We start from the raw sequence: 15,602 nt of genomic DNA on the forward strand, positions 1-15,602 counted from the left end.
ATATGGTCTTAACACCCCATATAGTCAGCGCTTTTGTCCTGAATAAATCAAAGATCCATTCAGGTCCTCAACTGCTGGCAATAAATGGTGACTTCCATTTACTGCCTGAGCAATTCTGAGTTTTATCTAATTGCTTTCATACCGAGTCCATGGCAAGTACTAAGGCCCAATTTCCAGCTTTCACAGCAGGATGACAAAGCCTAGTTGAAATCTGCAGTCAGTAATTTTGCCAGTTGTATTGATGCTCAGATTTTATTATTAATCTTGCTTTCTGGACATCCATTATTTTACATGTGGAGAGAAGGATCATAAGTGTGTGAGCACTCTTTCTCCTCCAGGCTGAGGAGACAGTGAGGTTGTACAGAGGTTAGGTCTAAGTTTCTCCAAAGCAAATGGCATGTGCATGTGTCAAGGTTTCTTCTTGACAGCCCACATTTGCCTGCTGGCTTCTGAATAGCTTTATTATGCATCACCCGTGTGTGACCACTTTTCCAGTCTCATGTTGCTGCTTTCAGTGTTGAGGGCTTACGTAGCAGCTGGCTTCATAGTCCGGCTGGATCTGAATTGGTGGTTGATCTAATAACACACATGCAAGCATGGCCCTTGAATTGCTGGCAGCCTTCGCCTGCAGCACGAGCGTACTGACAGTTTCTGCTAAAGTCACTGCTTTGCACTGGAAATCTCCACGTCCTAAATCATTGCATAAAGGGAGGTGTTTCTTTCTATTTCCTGCAGAGTGTAAGTCTTCACTGGGGTGTAAAGTGATTTTATATCCTCAGGCCCCTATACGATGACATTTATTTTCCTCTGTCTTTCATACTGCTTTCCACACTGTATACTTCCATATAGTCAGCAGATATTAGCTAGACTATCCCTAAAAAAAAGTTACTGCCTATCTTGCTTGATATCCCTGGACAGAAGGGGGAATTAAAGTAATTTATCTCCTAAGAGAAAGAAACAGCTTATTTGTGGAACACAGAGGGGCAAGTGGAAGGGAAGACAGTAATATGCCAAAATTAATATTTCCACTGAATCTGTTTCATAGTGTCCGGTAGAATAATGAGTATTATTATCCAAGTAAATATTGCTTCTTATATTTGTGTGTTTCTCACAATAATCCCTCCTGTAAACTGGAATTGGGCATCCCATGCACGAATCCAGTCTTAGCATTTGTGCTAATGCCTTTTTGCAGGTTGCCAGGACTTTCCTCCTGATACCACTCAAACTACACATGTTCTAGGGTTTTTTTGAGATTTAATCCTTTTATAGAATATGTAAATAGTTTTGTGGGTTTCATGTCCTTTTTTATTTTTCAGACAAACTAATGAGAAGTTATTGAATAAAGAATTATTTCAGTTCATAATTCATAACTTCATCAAAATTCTTCCACTAAAAATTTGCCAAGTTGAATGAATTAAACAATACAACAAGCAATACTAAGAAAACCATAGCACTGTAAATATTAGTAAGTAATACCAGAATGCTCAGATGTACTTTTTACATTTCTTGATGCTCAAACTCTTACATATTCCATAGCTCCCAACAGATGTAGTTGTTTATGGTAGAGATTTTGAGTGAGATATTTGTGTTCTGTATTTAATCAGCTGGATTTTCTTTCAATATTAAAGCAGCCTTGCTTTAATCAGAAAGTATTTAATGTTTGGTGTTTCTGTTCTTCTAATAATTTTTTAAAATATAAAATAATTGTTTTCAACTTTTTTATGGCAAGCACTGCAAAATGCATTTCAGAGAGGAGGGCCCAGTTAATTCAGCAATGGATTCCATCTGTGTTGATGTTGGCTGCACAGTCCAGCCTGCCCCAGCTGTATGAAGTAACTGGTGCTCCAGCAAGGTCGAATTCAGACAAGCACCATTTGTGTTTCATTTCCTTTTTTTCTTTCTTTCTGAATAACATTTTGTCTAAAAACAAGGATTTCCCCCTCCTACTCCCAATCTTTATTGGAACTTTTATTTGTTTCTGGATAAAAGATTGCTTTGAAACCCCAGTACTGTCAAGTCAAAATTGGAATGACTCTTGGGATGGGTATTTCCTGGGTGAGTTAGGTTTAATAATGATAGGAATTTCATATATTGTATATACACCTGGCTGGAAAAATAGTCTAAGGCTAGACCGAGGTATTAATATGTCTGTTTAATGAAAGGGGTGGTATGAATCAGCACTGCCCCAGGAACCATCCTTGTCCCCAGCTCACTTGAGCAAGACTCTGCCCACCTACATAAAGGGAGAAAATACAAACTCTTTGAGGGCAGCTCCCCATATTGTGTCTAGCTGTGCAGGATACACAGAGCTGATGTGTGCAGGTGTGTAGGGTAAAAGTAGTAATTGCTGACAATTTTCCAATAGTAGTATTTTTTGTGTTCCTTACACCTGTTTCACAGCAGCAGCTATCCTTGAATGATTCATTTATTTTGGGATGTTGTGCAGATTTGCAATGTGAAGACTTTTTCAGCAGAATTACAGGGACACTACACTAAAAGTCTTTTTTTTTCATTATTTTGATTCTTTGAGAGATAATTCACCTGGTAAAACTGGTCTGTGAGGAAAACTCGTTTGGTACACATTGCAGATAACAGTATTTGTCATCTCTTAGCTGTAATTGAGTGTGACATATGAAGTTGGCTATATCATTTGATATAGAAGTAATATTAGTGTAATTCGCAGTCTGACCAAGAATTTCTGTATTCAGTCATGATTTGTTTCATTGTTCATGAGGAAGTTTCTGATTTTACTTAGTACACAAAGGGAAGTCAGTGCTGGATGATCTGAAGTGCAGGTTTAGACACTAGCTCCTTGCCTTCCTGCACATTGGGGATACACAAGCACTTACCTGAAAGGTGGAATAACCTACTGGATATGAGTTTAACTACAGAGCACCCTAAAGGTGGGACTTGTCTTGCTGATGTTGTTAAGAATTATGGTCTTTCTTAGGTTCGTAATCAGTAATGAAATTTGGAGATGTCTACCTTTGAAATATGCAAAGATGAATTCAGCCCTAAAAGTGCCCACAGAAGTAATTCCATTACAGCTAATGCCACATTTTAATAAAGCTCAAGTTCCTTTTTGGTAACTTTAGGTCTATAGCAAAAGAGGAATATAGTCACTCTGGCTTCACCTGTATTATGTGGAAGAAGGCTCTATGCCTCTGCTGGACTGTTCAGCCCACCTGAATTGCAGTCCAGAATTATCTGTATCTGACCGTGAGCAAAGCCCTGGCTAGTTTCTTACTTCAGTATCTCTGCTCATTTTCCGACTTTAGACTGGATCAGTCCAATGCAGCCAAACGCTGTTACATCTCTTTCATGACGAGAAAAAAAGAGAAAGATGTATTGAAAAAAATATTACTGCAGAAATGAGACTCTGCTTATGAGTTTTATTTTTGCAATCGCACAGTAAACCACTTATGCTGGAAAAAGACTTCAGTATTTTCTGTAATATGAAAATATGGAACTAAAAACCTGTGGCAAATATGAATGAGTTCTATAAAATACAGTTGTTTTGGTACTTGTTAAGGAAATAGAACAGCAAAGTCATATGGAAGAAGTCACGGAGTACTAAATTTACTTTGTTACTATATCAACATACCAGCAGTCAGTCAGTTTTAAATTTAAAACAGGTTTATATTTAGAAAATAAACATTTTAGAATTTGACCTGGTATTTGAAATATTTATTTTATCATATAATAGTTTCTTGATGTTCCAAACTTTTCATTGGTTCTAGCTCAGTTTTCACTATGTAGAAATAGCATTTTTAAAATTAATGTCTATATTAAGAATTGATTTGCTGTTGAAAACCAAAATGATCATGAAAATATGGTCTAAATTATCTGTCCTTGATCTCTGCCAGCCCAGGCTATTTAACTTTAATAAACTGCCCAACCAAACTGTTATTTGCTGCTGTAATATAAATAATTTTAGGTGTAAAATACTTATACATAAGCCTTAACATTGTAAAATGCTCTATGCACAGAAATCTTTTTTCCTACATAGACCCTTTAGATTTCTAGTTCTTCAATAGAGAATTATTTTGACAATAATACTAGATTTTTAAATGTATCATAGTATGAAGCATAATTAAGTCACTTCATTGCTTCAGATCTCATCCTTAACTTATTATTATTTAATTATAACAAGTTATGAGGAAATTGAGGTTTAGGCTTCTTTCCCTTCTAAAAAATGTTACCCTGCAAAACACACTTTATTCAAAGGATGTCTAATTCACCCCTTCAGAGTCTTGCCTTCAGAGACAGTTAGCAAAAGAAACAGTCACAAGAGCAACCATTAGGTTTATAACGCTGGTAATATTAGCACTTATCATGAACAGATGTTCTGACCATGTTTAATTTAACAGTTTGTTGGTCTGTAATCACTTTTTCTTTTCTTTTTTTTTTTTCTTCATTTAGCCACCAGATAATGGGCCTCCACCATTACCAACATCTTCCCTTCCTGAAGGCTATTATGAAGAGGCAGTGCCACTTAGTCCTGGGAAGGCTCCTGAGTACATCACTTCCAGTGAGTAATATATTTCCAGATTCCAGTTTCTGAGCAATTGCTAATTCCAGTGTCCTTCAGCTTTTCTAGTTCTCAACAGCCACTTCTCTATTAGTCCTGTGGTGATGTGTCACAAGCATGGCTTTGACCATTTTGGGATGGTTCTGGTTATTGTCCCTGGCCATGCATTGGTTTGGTTTGCAGCACTGTGTTGGTGTGGACAAACCAGGCTGCCAACCTGGAACTCAAGTTAGGTGCACATAAACATGTTTCAGCTGCTCTTGGAGACAAAGGGTCCAAATCCATAGCTTTGAACCATGAATGTGGTTGGGGCATTGGATCAAGAGTCCAGAGTTAAGCATCATCCAGAGTAAACGCCTCTGAGCTGGAAATATTGTAAATGGAGAGGTCTCAGAAACTGGTGCTGATCTGCAGATCTACTCATATGCCTTTATTGCACTGAATTCTTTGCTAAAGTATTACTATTTAGCAATAGTAATTGCTAAATAATAAGAAAAAAGGAATAATCACAAACATGTCATTTGCAGCATTTCTGATAGCAAATTGTGGTAAGGGATAAATCAGTCATACTGATTCCCACAAGCCATGTTTGATGCATATGGCAGTATTTTTATAGCTACTTATTTAGTGTAAAAGGCAGAGGGCTGCCTCCTAACTGACCACCAGAATGTCCTTCTGCAACACACACTCTATTTCATGTCCAATACTTATCCAAAGTGGAGCTATACTGAGAGCATGTTAATGGAACGCTGAAATGACTGCTGTGAGCATTTACACAGGGTCAGTCAATGGGACATTATGTACCAAAACATTGCAAAGATTTTTCTTTTTGCTGTTTTTCTCTTGGCTGGGGTAATTTATTACTCATGTATGCCCGATTTATCATTAATCATTATTTTCTGTGGCCCAGAGATTAAAGGCATATCTTCCCCTGTTTTATGGCAACTTTTATTATTTGAACAAGTGAATAAAATATCTGTTCTTAAAACATGCATAGGAGTCACCTTAGAACATTAATTATCCATTTATACACTGCACAAACTGAGCAATGTATAAATAGCAGCTCTTAATTTACCTAAGAAATTCAAGGTAAGAAGGAGTTTCATATACTATATGAAGGAACATTAGCAGAGCAGCAGAATCACTCCTCTCTTCATTTCCTCCCTTGAATGCTGCAGGGTGGTCCTCCTACACCCTATAATCCAGTGAACTTCTGATTTGTGTTTTGTCATGAAACAAGAGACATGCTCAGGCATAAAAATATTAATAGTACAAATATTAATAGCACCGCTAAAGGATTGCCTAAGGAGAAGAAAAAAGACAAAATGTGAAACTGATTTATTGTACTTAGCCATCCAAATCCATAAAAATATTAAAGATACCAGCCTTAACATTTCATTAATAATTCCATAATTTAAGCATATATATACAGACATTAAAAGTTCTGTTATTGTAGCCCACTAAACATTTCACTAGCTGTGATTTTGCTCTAGTTTATTATGTCCTGACCTCCATATCATCTCTTTTAATTTGTGTTAAAAGTATTCCACTTTTCATCAATAATAGAATTGCTTTTAAATTCAATATGCCATTAGTAATATATCCCCAGTCAAGCAAAACTTCCACTGAATCCACTTGTGTGGTGATTAAAATAAGCCATTAAAGTAGTGTACTAACCAAAGATGTAACCTTAGCTGTTCAGTGTGTTTGAGATGAAGAACATTACAAAGAAGTGCACAAATAAACTGCTAAACAACTGTTGGGATGGATGTCATTATCTTACATAAATATTCTTATGGAATACTTTTGTAATGTCGTTAATAGCAAGGAGGCTTACATGCCATGTGTCCTACCTGTAAAGGTGGACAGGAATTGCAGAATAGAGGTTGTGAAAATGAAGTATCTGTAAGTCTACTTCACCTAGTCCCTGTAATCTGTCTGTAAACAGTTGCATGTAGATGAAAACAAGACTGTATGTGCCTTGTCTGATAATTCTTTATTAAAAGCTACTGATCTGTACAACATGCCTAAATTGTTACAGACTTTGGAATATGCTATTGCAAATAATGAGAAAGTCCACTTTAACATTTTCATCCCTTACCTGTGAAAAATCTGGGGGAAGATAAGGGTCAAAAGGCAATTCCAAAAAAAGCTAGAAAAATCAGAAAACGCAGATCCAAAAAAACCAAAAAGTAGATTAGCAGCATTGGAACCTGTTGTATCAGTGCATCTTAAGTCTTTGAGGCTTCAGTAGGCTTAATAAAACCACTTTAGTTTGGAGAGACATTTTTTACTTTTTCTACACATGCTGGTTTGTGTCTCAGAGCCTGAAAGCCTTGTTTTGGATGTGATACAGCAGTTTGGAGAAACAAAGAATAGAAGCGGGATGTGGCAAAGGGCAGCATAGTTTCAGCCAGGATGATATGAGTACTCCAAGGTGGTCATCCTTCCTGGTGTGAGTCACACAGCAAACTCTTCTGGCCAAGAGTCCCACAAACCCAAGAAGAGAAACATAAGGAGTAGTTAATGGGCAGGATACGGCAGCATTTCCCCAGAGATACCATTAGACTGTGTGAGGATGGGAGCCTCTGAAGTTCCAATTGGCTCTCATCCTCCTATAAACAGAGATTTGGATGAACCTGCAACTGCTGTGCCAGCAGAGTCCCTCTGCTGATCATACAACATATGGCTAACATGAAATCTGCACTTGGACTGCTTGTGAGCCATACAGGAAGTACCTGTAAGATATTTAACATGCAGAATTTCAATCTCTACTTCTAAGTCTCAATCAGCACTTTCTACAATTAACTTTTTTAGAACCTGGTAAAACTTGTGGTAAGAACAAAAATAATAAATGTAATACTGTGAGGAAAAAGCAATGATTTAACCCAGTAACTTTGCTGAAAAGAATGCGAGATTGTTGTATGGTATGAAGAAAACAACTTTTCTATACGTGGCCATGAGATGACTAAGAATTTTACCCAAGGTGAAACCTTATTTTCTGCAATATGAAGAATTTAAATCATATCATAAAGAGGAACAAAAAACAGTGTGTTAAAACAGATTTAAGTTTTTGAATCCTGTTGATTGATGCGCTTAAAAATGGAGATGGGGAAGGTGTATTAGATAGACCACCCTCTGATAGAAAAGTCTTGCACTCTCATGCAACTATCCCTTCTTCAGAATGTACTCAGAGTTTAGAAAAACAACCCTGCTCCACTCTCGGGAAGACTGTAGTTGAGGAGTTTTCCTCCTATACAGTCATGTTTCAAGTTGATCTGATGAAAATTAACCCCCAAACACTCTCACTTTGAAGAGGTGATTTCTCAATTTTGGAGGAAAAATCTCATTAGTAATTAAACAGAAAAAAAGCTGCCAGAATAGTATTTCCATAGTCAATATGTGCATATGTCAATATGTGCTAGTGACATCTTATGCTACTTACCTCAAAAAAAAAAAAAAAAGGTAGGTTTCTGAATAATATTACTGCCAAAACTAGAACAAAATCACAAATGAGGTAAGAGAGTACTGCAGAAATGGACCAATATCAAAGTGAACACTGGGACAGTGGCATAGCTGCAACAAAAATCACTGCTGAATTTGAATAAGGGATGAGGAGGTTATGGGCACCTAAGCATCTGAAAAGGGAAAGGCAGTTGTTGAAGTTCCCAGAGAGACAACAACTTCAGGTTGTGGCAGCTTGCCCCTTAGCCCATGCCTCTGGGAGAAGACCTTAAAGATGGTGATTTAATGACTAGACCTTCCATCTTCATTCAACAACCACATAAATCATTCTGCCTCTGTTTCAAAAAGGCTGGCATGCTACTGTGTGTTTGAGACTGGTAACTGATCTCTCAAGCATTTCCTGATTTTCTGTGTGAAAGTTTGTGGATAGCCACTCCAAAAACAGATCTGGTGGGAGAATGTTTTGTTTTTGTTCTGGTTTTGATGGGAGTTTTTTTAGGCTTTTTTCCTGCTTCATGGAGAGGAAGGAGGAACAGATGGATGAAGCAGCAAGTTCTACCAGATCTAACACATTCTTTTAAACAAATATGCAAAAATAAATACTCTGGAATAAATATTTCTATATCTGTCAGTTTAACATCTACCCTAGATTTTTCCATCTTTCTCTTAATTTTTGTAAAGGAAGTGAAAAATCGTAGTGTTTTCCCATGGATAATCATCTGAGGCTTTTATCACCTGCCCATATGGAGCTGCCCCAAACCAAATGCTCTGTAGCAAAATTGACCATTAATTGGCAATTACTTAAAATAAATAAATAATCATGAAACATATTATTCCAGAACTTCAGATTTTACTTTCATTTCACTTTGGAATGGAGTTACACTGTTTTGTGCACTTCTGTGGAAACACAAATCAGATCAGAATATCTAGCCTTGATTCCGAGATGTGAGGTCTGGATATGCACAAAGGCAGGAACTCATGTAGAATGAGCTTTCCAGCAATCCACTCTCTTGTCCTCTTCCAAGTTGTCCCAGGTCCCCTCCCTACATCCCAACTGTGTCCTAAATACCTAGGTAAAGCAAATGAGAGATTTTTCTTTCACCTTCTGGCCTAAAAATATATCAAAGTCTACTTGAAATGTTTAGATGAAATTTCAGTTGTTAAAATATTCTAATCAATTTTCCTCCACAGGAGCATATGCAGTGGATACAGGCATCTGAAGGGCTTATATATATAATATATATATATATATAAAACATATATATATGCACCTGTCCTGGGTTTAGCAGTAGTAGTGTCCTGGGTTTAGCAGCCTTTGAGCAAATTAAACGCGAGTTAGTTCATGCAGTAGCCCTTGGACCAGTCCAGACCAGGCCAGATGTCAAAAATGTACTGTACACTGCAGCTGGGGAGAACGGTCCTACCTGGAGCCTCTGGCAGAAAGCTCCAGGGGATACTTGAGGTTGACCCCTCAGCTTTTGGAGTTGGGGATACAAAGGATCTGAGGCCAGCTATACCCCAACTGAGAAAGAGATACTGGCAGCCTATGAAGGGGTTTGAGCTGCTTCGGAAGTGATTGGCACTGAAGCACAGCTCCTCCTGGCACCCCGGCTGCCCGTGCTGGGCTGGATGTTCAAAGGCAGGGTCTCCTCTACACATCATGCAGCTGATGCTACATAGAGTAAATGGGCTGCACTAATTACACAACGAGCTTGAACAAGAAATCCCAGTTGTCCAGGCATTCTAGAAGTCATCGTGGACTGGCCAGAGGGCAAAGATTTCAGAATGTCACCAGAGGAGGAGGTGGTGCGTGCTGAAGAGGCCCCACCATATAATAAACTGTCAGAAAGTGAAAAGCAGTATGCCTTGTTTACTGATGGCTCTTGCCGTATTGTGGGAAAGCATCGGAGATGGAAGGCAGCTGTATGGAGTCCTGGATGACAAGTTGCAGAAACTGCTGACGGAGAGGGTGAATCGAGTCAGTTTGCCGAGGTGAAAGCCATCCAGCTGGCCCTGGACATTGCTGAACGAGAAAAGTGGCCAGTACTTTATCTCTATACTGACTCATGGATGGTGGCAAATGCCCTGTGGGGGTGGTTGCAGCAGTGGAAGCAGAGCAACTGGCAATGCAGAGGTAAACCGATCTGGGCTGCTGCACTGTGGCAAGATATTGCTGCCCAGGTGCAGAACCTGGTGGTGAAGGTACGCCATGTAGATGCCCATGTACCCAAGAGTCGGGCCACTGAGGAACACCAGAACAACCAACAAGTGGATAAAGCGGCTAAGATTGAAGTGGCGCAGATGGACTTAGATTGGCAACATAAAGGTGAATTATTTTTGGCCCGGTGGGCCCATGACACTTCAGGCCATCAGGGCAGAGATGCAACATATAGATGGGCCCGTGACCGAGGGGTGGACTTAACAATGGACACTATTGCCCAGGTTATTCATGAGTGTGAAACGTGCTGCAATTAAACAAGCCAAACGGTTAAAGCCTCTCTGGTATGGAGGACAATGGCTGAAGTATAAATATGGGGAGGCCTGGCAGATTGACTATATCACACTGCCACCAACCCGCCAAGGCATGTGCTTACCATGGTGGAAGCAACCACCGGGTGGCTGGAAACATACGCTGTGCCCCATGCCACTGCCCGGAACACCATCCTGGGCCTTGAGAAACAGATTTTGTGGCGACACAGTACCCCAGAGAGAATTGAGTCAAACAACGGGACTCATTTCCGGAATAACCTTATAGATATTTGGGCCAAAGAGCATGGCATTGAGTGGGTATATCACATCCCCTGCCATGCACCAGCCTCTGGGAAAATCGAACAGAATAATGGGCTGTTAAAAGCTACACTGAGAGCAATGGGTGGTGGGACTTTCAAACACTGGGATACACATTTACTAAAAGCCACCTGGTTGGTCAACACAAGAGGATCTGCCAACAGGGCTGGCCCAGCCCAGTCAGAACTTTTACATATTGTAGAGGGGGACAAAGTTCCCGTGGTGCATATGAAGAATTTGCTGGGGAAGACAGTCTGGGTTATTCCTGCTTCAGGTAAAGGGAAACCCATCTGTGGGATTGCTTTTGCTCAGGGACCTGGATATACTTGGTGGGTAATGTGGGAAGATGGGGAAGTCCGATGTATACCTCAAGTGGATTTGATTTTAGGGGAAAACAGCCAGTGAACTTAATTGTATGCTGTTGTCTGCTGTGTAATACTTTTATAGCCCATCAACTAGACATCTTCAAGTCACCAGCGACTGGCCCTGACTTCCCCACAACCATCGTCCCAACAGAGAATGAACTTTGATAGAACTGGATGAGTTCCACAGTAAAGGAACGACCAGCATCAGCAGGCAAAGATCCAAAACTGCACACAGCCTTTCCTTCGCAGAAAGACTGTTATAAGAGATGGAACCTGACATCATGGACCAAATGGACTCGGCGGCATTATAGGGATTGGTCCATGCACCAAGAAACAATCTCTTTCTGTCTGTGTGTGTATGTGGATGTATATATAAGAGCAATGGTATATTGAAAATGTAAGATCTGAGCATGATGTGAATGGTATGGAATAAGGGGTGGATACTGTCCTGGGTTTAGCAGTAGCAGTCAATTTTTTCTCCTTAGTAGCTGGTGCAGTGCTGTGTTTTGACTTTCAGCCTGGGAATAGAGCTGATAACTCCGATGTTTTTAGTTGTTGCTAAGTCATGTTTACTCTGACCAAGGACTTTGTGAGGCTCATGCTCTGCCAGGGAGGAGGGGAGGCTGGGAGGAAGCAGAGACAGGACACCTGACCCAAGCTGGCCAAAGAGGTATTCCATACCACAGCACGTCATACCCAGGGAGGTAACTGGGAGTTACCCGGAAGGGCACAGGGCTCTCTTTTGGGTTGGACTCATTTTGGCAGGTGGTATCATATTCTCTTCCCTTGTTATTTCCTTTATCATTGTTATTATTGGTGGTAGCAGTAGTGATTTGTGTTATACCTTAGTTACTGGACTGTTCTTATCTCAACCCGTGGGAGTTACATTCTTTTGATTCTGCTCCCCGTCCCTCTGGGAGGGGGGTGCAGGGTGGGGGGGGAGTGAGTGAACGAGCTGTGTGGCTGGGTTTAAACCACAACAACACCCAAATAAACAAATAAGTATGGATGGAGGAAGAGAGGGTTCATTGGTAATGGTAACAGCTTTGTAATTGAGAGGACTGCTAGAGCTGACTGCACTGTTGAAAATAAAAGTCCAGGGCATAGGTTGTTTAATTAGAAAGGAATCTTTCCATTCCATCATCAAACTTGGAGCAGGATTAAACTCTTCAGGCTAAGAACATAGCAAATGTTTTTTGCAGAATGCTTCAGAATTATGTGAAATGTTATGGTAGGTAGATAGTTCCCCATAATGGACTTTTGTGACCTTTGTCATATTCAGTGTTTGTTTCTTGATAAGCTGTACTAATATTGATATTTCTGTGCCTACACTTTGCATTATGCAATAGGGCAAGATGTAGAGGTTTCTGTAGGTGAAGGTGAAGGTAGCTGCCAAATAATATTTGGAAGGTAATAAAACACTCCCTAAAATTCTAGCTATTCTTTCAATTAAAATGCCCAAGGTGTCAATATGGGTCTTTTATAAAGTTTCATGGTGGAACTTCACCTCTTTCTCAATTAACTTAATGTATCAATACCACTTAGCATTGAAATAGTAATTTGTTCTTGGTTGACTTTCAAAAGCCTTAACTTAAAATGAAGCCTGTTGAGATTTTGAGTTATTTCAGTACACTTCATGGCTAAATGTTTTAACTTGACACTTTTTACACTTTTCTTAAAGATTATGACTCAGATGCTATGAGCAGCTCTTATGAATCTTATGATGAAGAGGAGGAGGACGGAAAGGGGAAGAAAATGAGACATCAGTGGCCTTCTGAGGAAGCTTCTATGGATCTGGTGAAGGATGCCAAAATCTGTGCCTTCCTCCTTAGAAAGAAACGATTTGGCCAATGGACCAAACTACTGTGTGTTATCAAAGAAAACAAACTACTGGTAATTATTATTTTTATGTAGCTGTATTTTCTTTATGCCTTTTAGATGATGTATGTATTTTTACAGGACTCTGGTTTGGAATATATTCTGCAAAGAGCGGCCAAGTCTACAGTAACCTTACCAAAGAGTTTGGTCATGATTTACTGAAGAAGCACTGAAATTAGAAGTGCAGCATTATGCCACTTACAACTTTGATTTTTAGTGCACTTAAACCCAGGCAGTTCCCTGATACTGGAAAGAAAGTCTGGCCTATTCTAACATATTTCATTTGGAAAAAGAAAATGCTGAAACTGTAAATCCAATCTTTCGTTCCCTGAGGACAAAAAATCTCATAGGGAGCTTTGTGTATGAACTGTTAGATCAGACTGCTGGAGAGAAAAGTCCCTTGTTAGACTGAGAATTCACTTGGCAGCATATGCCGTGGTAATGTATACACTTTAAACTAAACCTTTGCCATCTGTTCTGCAGTAATTACAGATGCAGTATTCACATGATGCACAGCTGCAGTATAGAAAGAAAAGAAACAAGTGAATGTATTTGTTCCTTAAGCAAATCTGTTATGTTTCTTTCTGATTGGAGGCACCAGTAAAAAATTCCATAAGTTAGTAAATTATCTGCTCATAGACCTCTTTTTATTTTCTAAAAAGAGAGCCTAATTGTGTGAAAGAGATATTTCTGTGTCACTATAAGTGAACTAGTGCTTACAGTAATAAATAGGTTGGGTTCTCAGGCAGTTCCTGCCTTCCTATCTGGTGTTCCCAACAGTTGTAACCAATTATGTAAGCAGTAATTACCACAATCTAGTTAATGTTAAAAGCTGGTGATAGAGCATTTTCTGTAGAACCTCATTATTCTACACTAGCACAATGCAGCTTAGGTGTGTTCAGTTTCCAAGTTCATTTGTGCTTATGACAGTGTAGGAAGCAGCAGTATATGAAATAGAGGTAAGAGGTTTCTGAAAATATAATTGGAATGAATTTGCTAGATTTCAATGGTTAGTGAGGATTACATTTTTGTATGCTCCTCTATTTAAATGTCAAAAAGAATCTGATTCAATTTTTATTATATTGTTATAATGCCATTATCCTTAGTTCACGTTTTTATCACCATACATCAGGATCGGATTTCAAGAGCATCTGATAACAGCTTGAAGAAAAGAAAGAAAGATGGAAAGAAAAAGACTTTTCCCTGAAGTCATACAATGTTTCTTCTACAATTATGTTTGTTTCTGTATAGAAATATGGGTTTTTTTCTCTTTTCATTTCCTTTAGCCACATGTGTGGTCTGAAAAGTTTTTTTTTTACTTACAGGGATTGTCTTTCAGTAATTCTGTAATGGGGATTAAGAAAATAAAAATCACAATAGGAGTCTAACGACCAGGTTACACAAGTTTGGTTTATTGTTTGAACGAGGCCTTAGACATTTAACACATGAGATATGCAAGTAAAACAAATATATGTTCTTAGGGATTAGTAATTGCTTGTGTTATAAATGCAGCTGTCATCATAACCCCTAAATATTTTAATTAGAATTAGACATTAGAAGTAACTTTTCGAGGGAATCATTTTTCACTTAAAGACCTTTAATATTGAAATACTTCGGGCTTAGTAATGTATAATTATAAATAAGATGTTTAAATTAATATAAAAAATGATATGCTGTTTATTTCTTTTTAAAGACACTAATGTTGCATGTTTTCAAGATTTCATAGCTTGAAAACTTAGTGTCTTTTTTTAATGTTACATGCTTAAAATCTGTGACCATGCTGGAGAAACTTTGATTTAAGGGCTTTGGAGAAGAAAGGTAGATTATGAGTGATTTGCAGAGGCTGGTTTAGAGTGGCTGTATTTGCTCAGCCGAAGTTGTAGTGTTTATAACACACATTTAACAGCTACTGTCTTCCTGACTGTTGCGTCATGATGTGAATACTGGTGAAGACCTGCAAAAGTTCATGTGTGTTTCTCTGTTCACATTTATACTTGACTATTCTATGTATGCATATACTAATTAGTCTTCTTTGTTAGCAGATACTTTCTATATCATCAGATACCTTTATGGCCTTCATGCATCTTTGAATGAGTGAAAGGCCAATTTACATAAGTGCATAAAATAAGTGGACATTCATTGCACAGTTAAATGTTGTCTGTAATCTGCCACTATGACAGCTTTAAGAGCCACAGCTGTACTGATGTGTTGGAAGGTAGGAATAGGGACTGAGTCTATAGGTTAAGTGTTGTAACCCTTCATCTTTAGATCACTAGTTCAGATACAGAGCAGGTCATCAGAGATCCAGCATGAAATGGCATTGGCAGCATTTACTAAAGGGGAAAAAAAGTCATATAGGTTATATAGTTTTAGCCAGGAGCTTACAAAGTAAACTAACATGGAGATTTATGCAGTGTTGTGCAGTGACTATTAAACTGTATTGGCTGAAAAACTGGGACTTTGCCCCCTTTCTACACTGTGACAATTTTTTTTGACTTTTTCTAAGAAAAAGAAGAACTGAGTAAAGCATGTGTCTGTGTCTTTGCAACTGCAGCTGCAGGGACTGATGCAGTTTG

At 38.8% G+C, this 15,602-nt stretch overlaps 1 protein-coding gene across 2 annotated transcripts in view; it reads left to right on the forward strand.

Moving 5' to 3' along the window:
• AFAP1 (actin filament associated protein 1) overlaps positions 1–15,602 on the forward strand; it is a 119,567-nt gene that overhangs the window by 66,173 nt on the left and 37,792 nt on the right. For both annotated transcript variants that reach the window (XM_057426794.1, XM_057426795.1), the window contains exons 4-5: positions 4,423–4,531; positions 12,830–13,041. In XM_057426794.1, the coding sequence (XP_057282777.1) occupies positions 4,423–4,531; positions 12,830–13,041 (321 nt within the window). The remainder of the gene's footprint in view (positions 1–4,422; positions 4,532–12,829; positions 13,042–15,602) is intronic.

Source organism: Pezoporus wallicus, unplaced genomic scaffold (genome assembly GCF_028554395.1).
Source record: "Pezoporus wallicus isolate ANWC-B61680 ecotype Strahan unplaced genomic scaffold, APGP_CSIRO_Pwel_v1 scaffold_13239, whole genome shotgun sequence".
In the NCBI taxonomy this organism is placed as follows: domain Eukaryota; kingdom Metazoa; phylum Chordata; class Aves; order Psittaciformes; family Psittacidae; genus Pezoporus; species Pezoporus wallicus.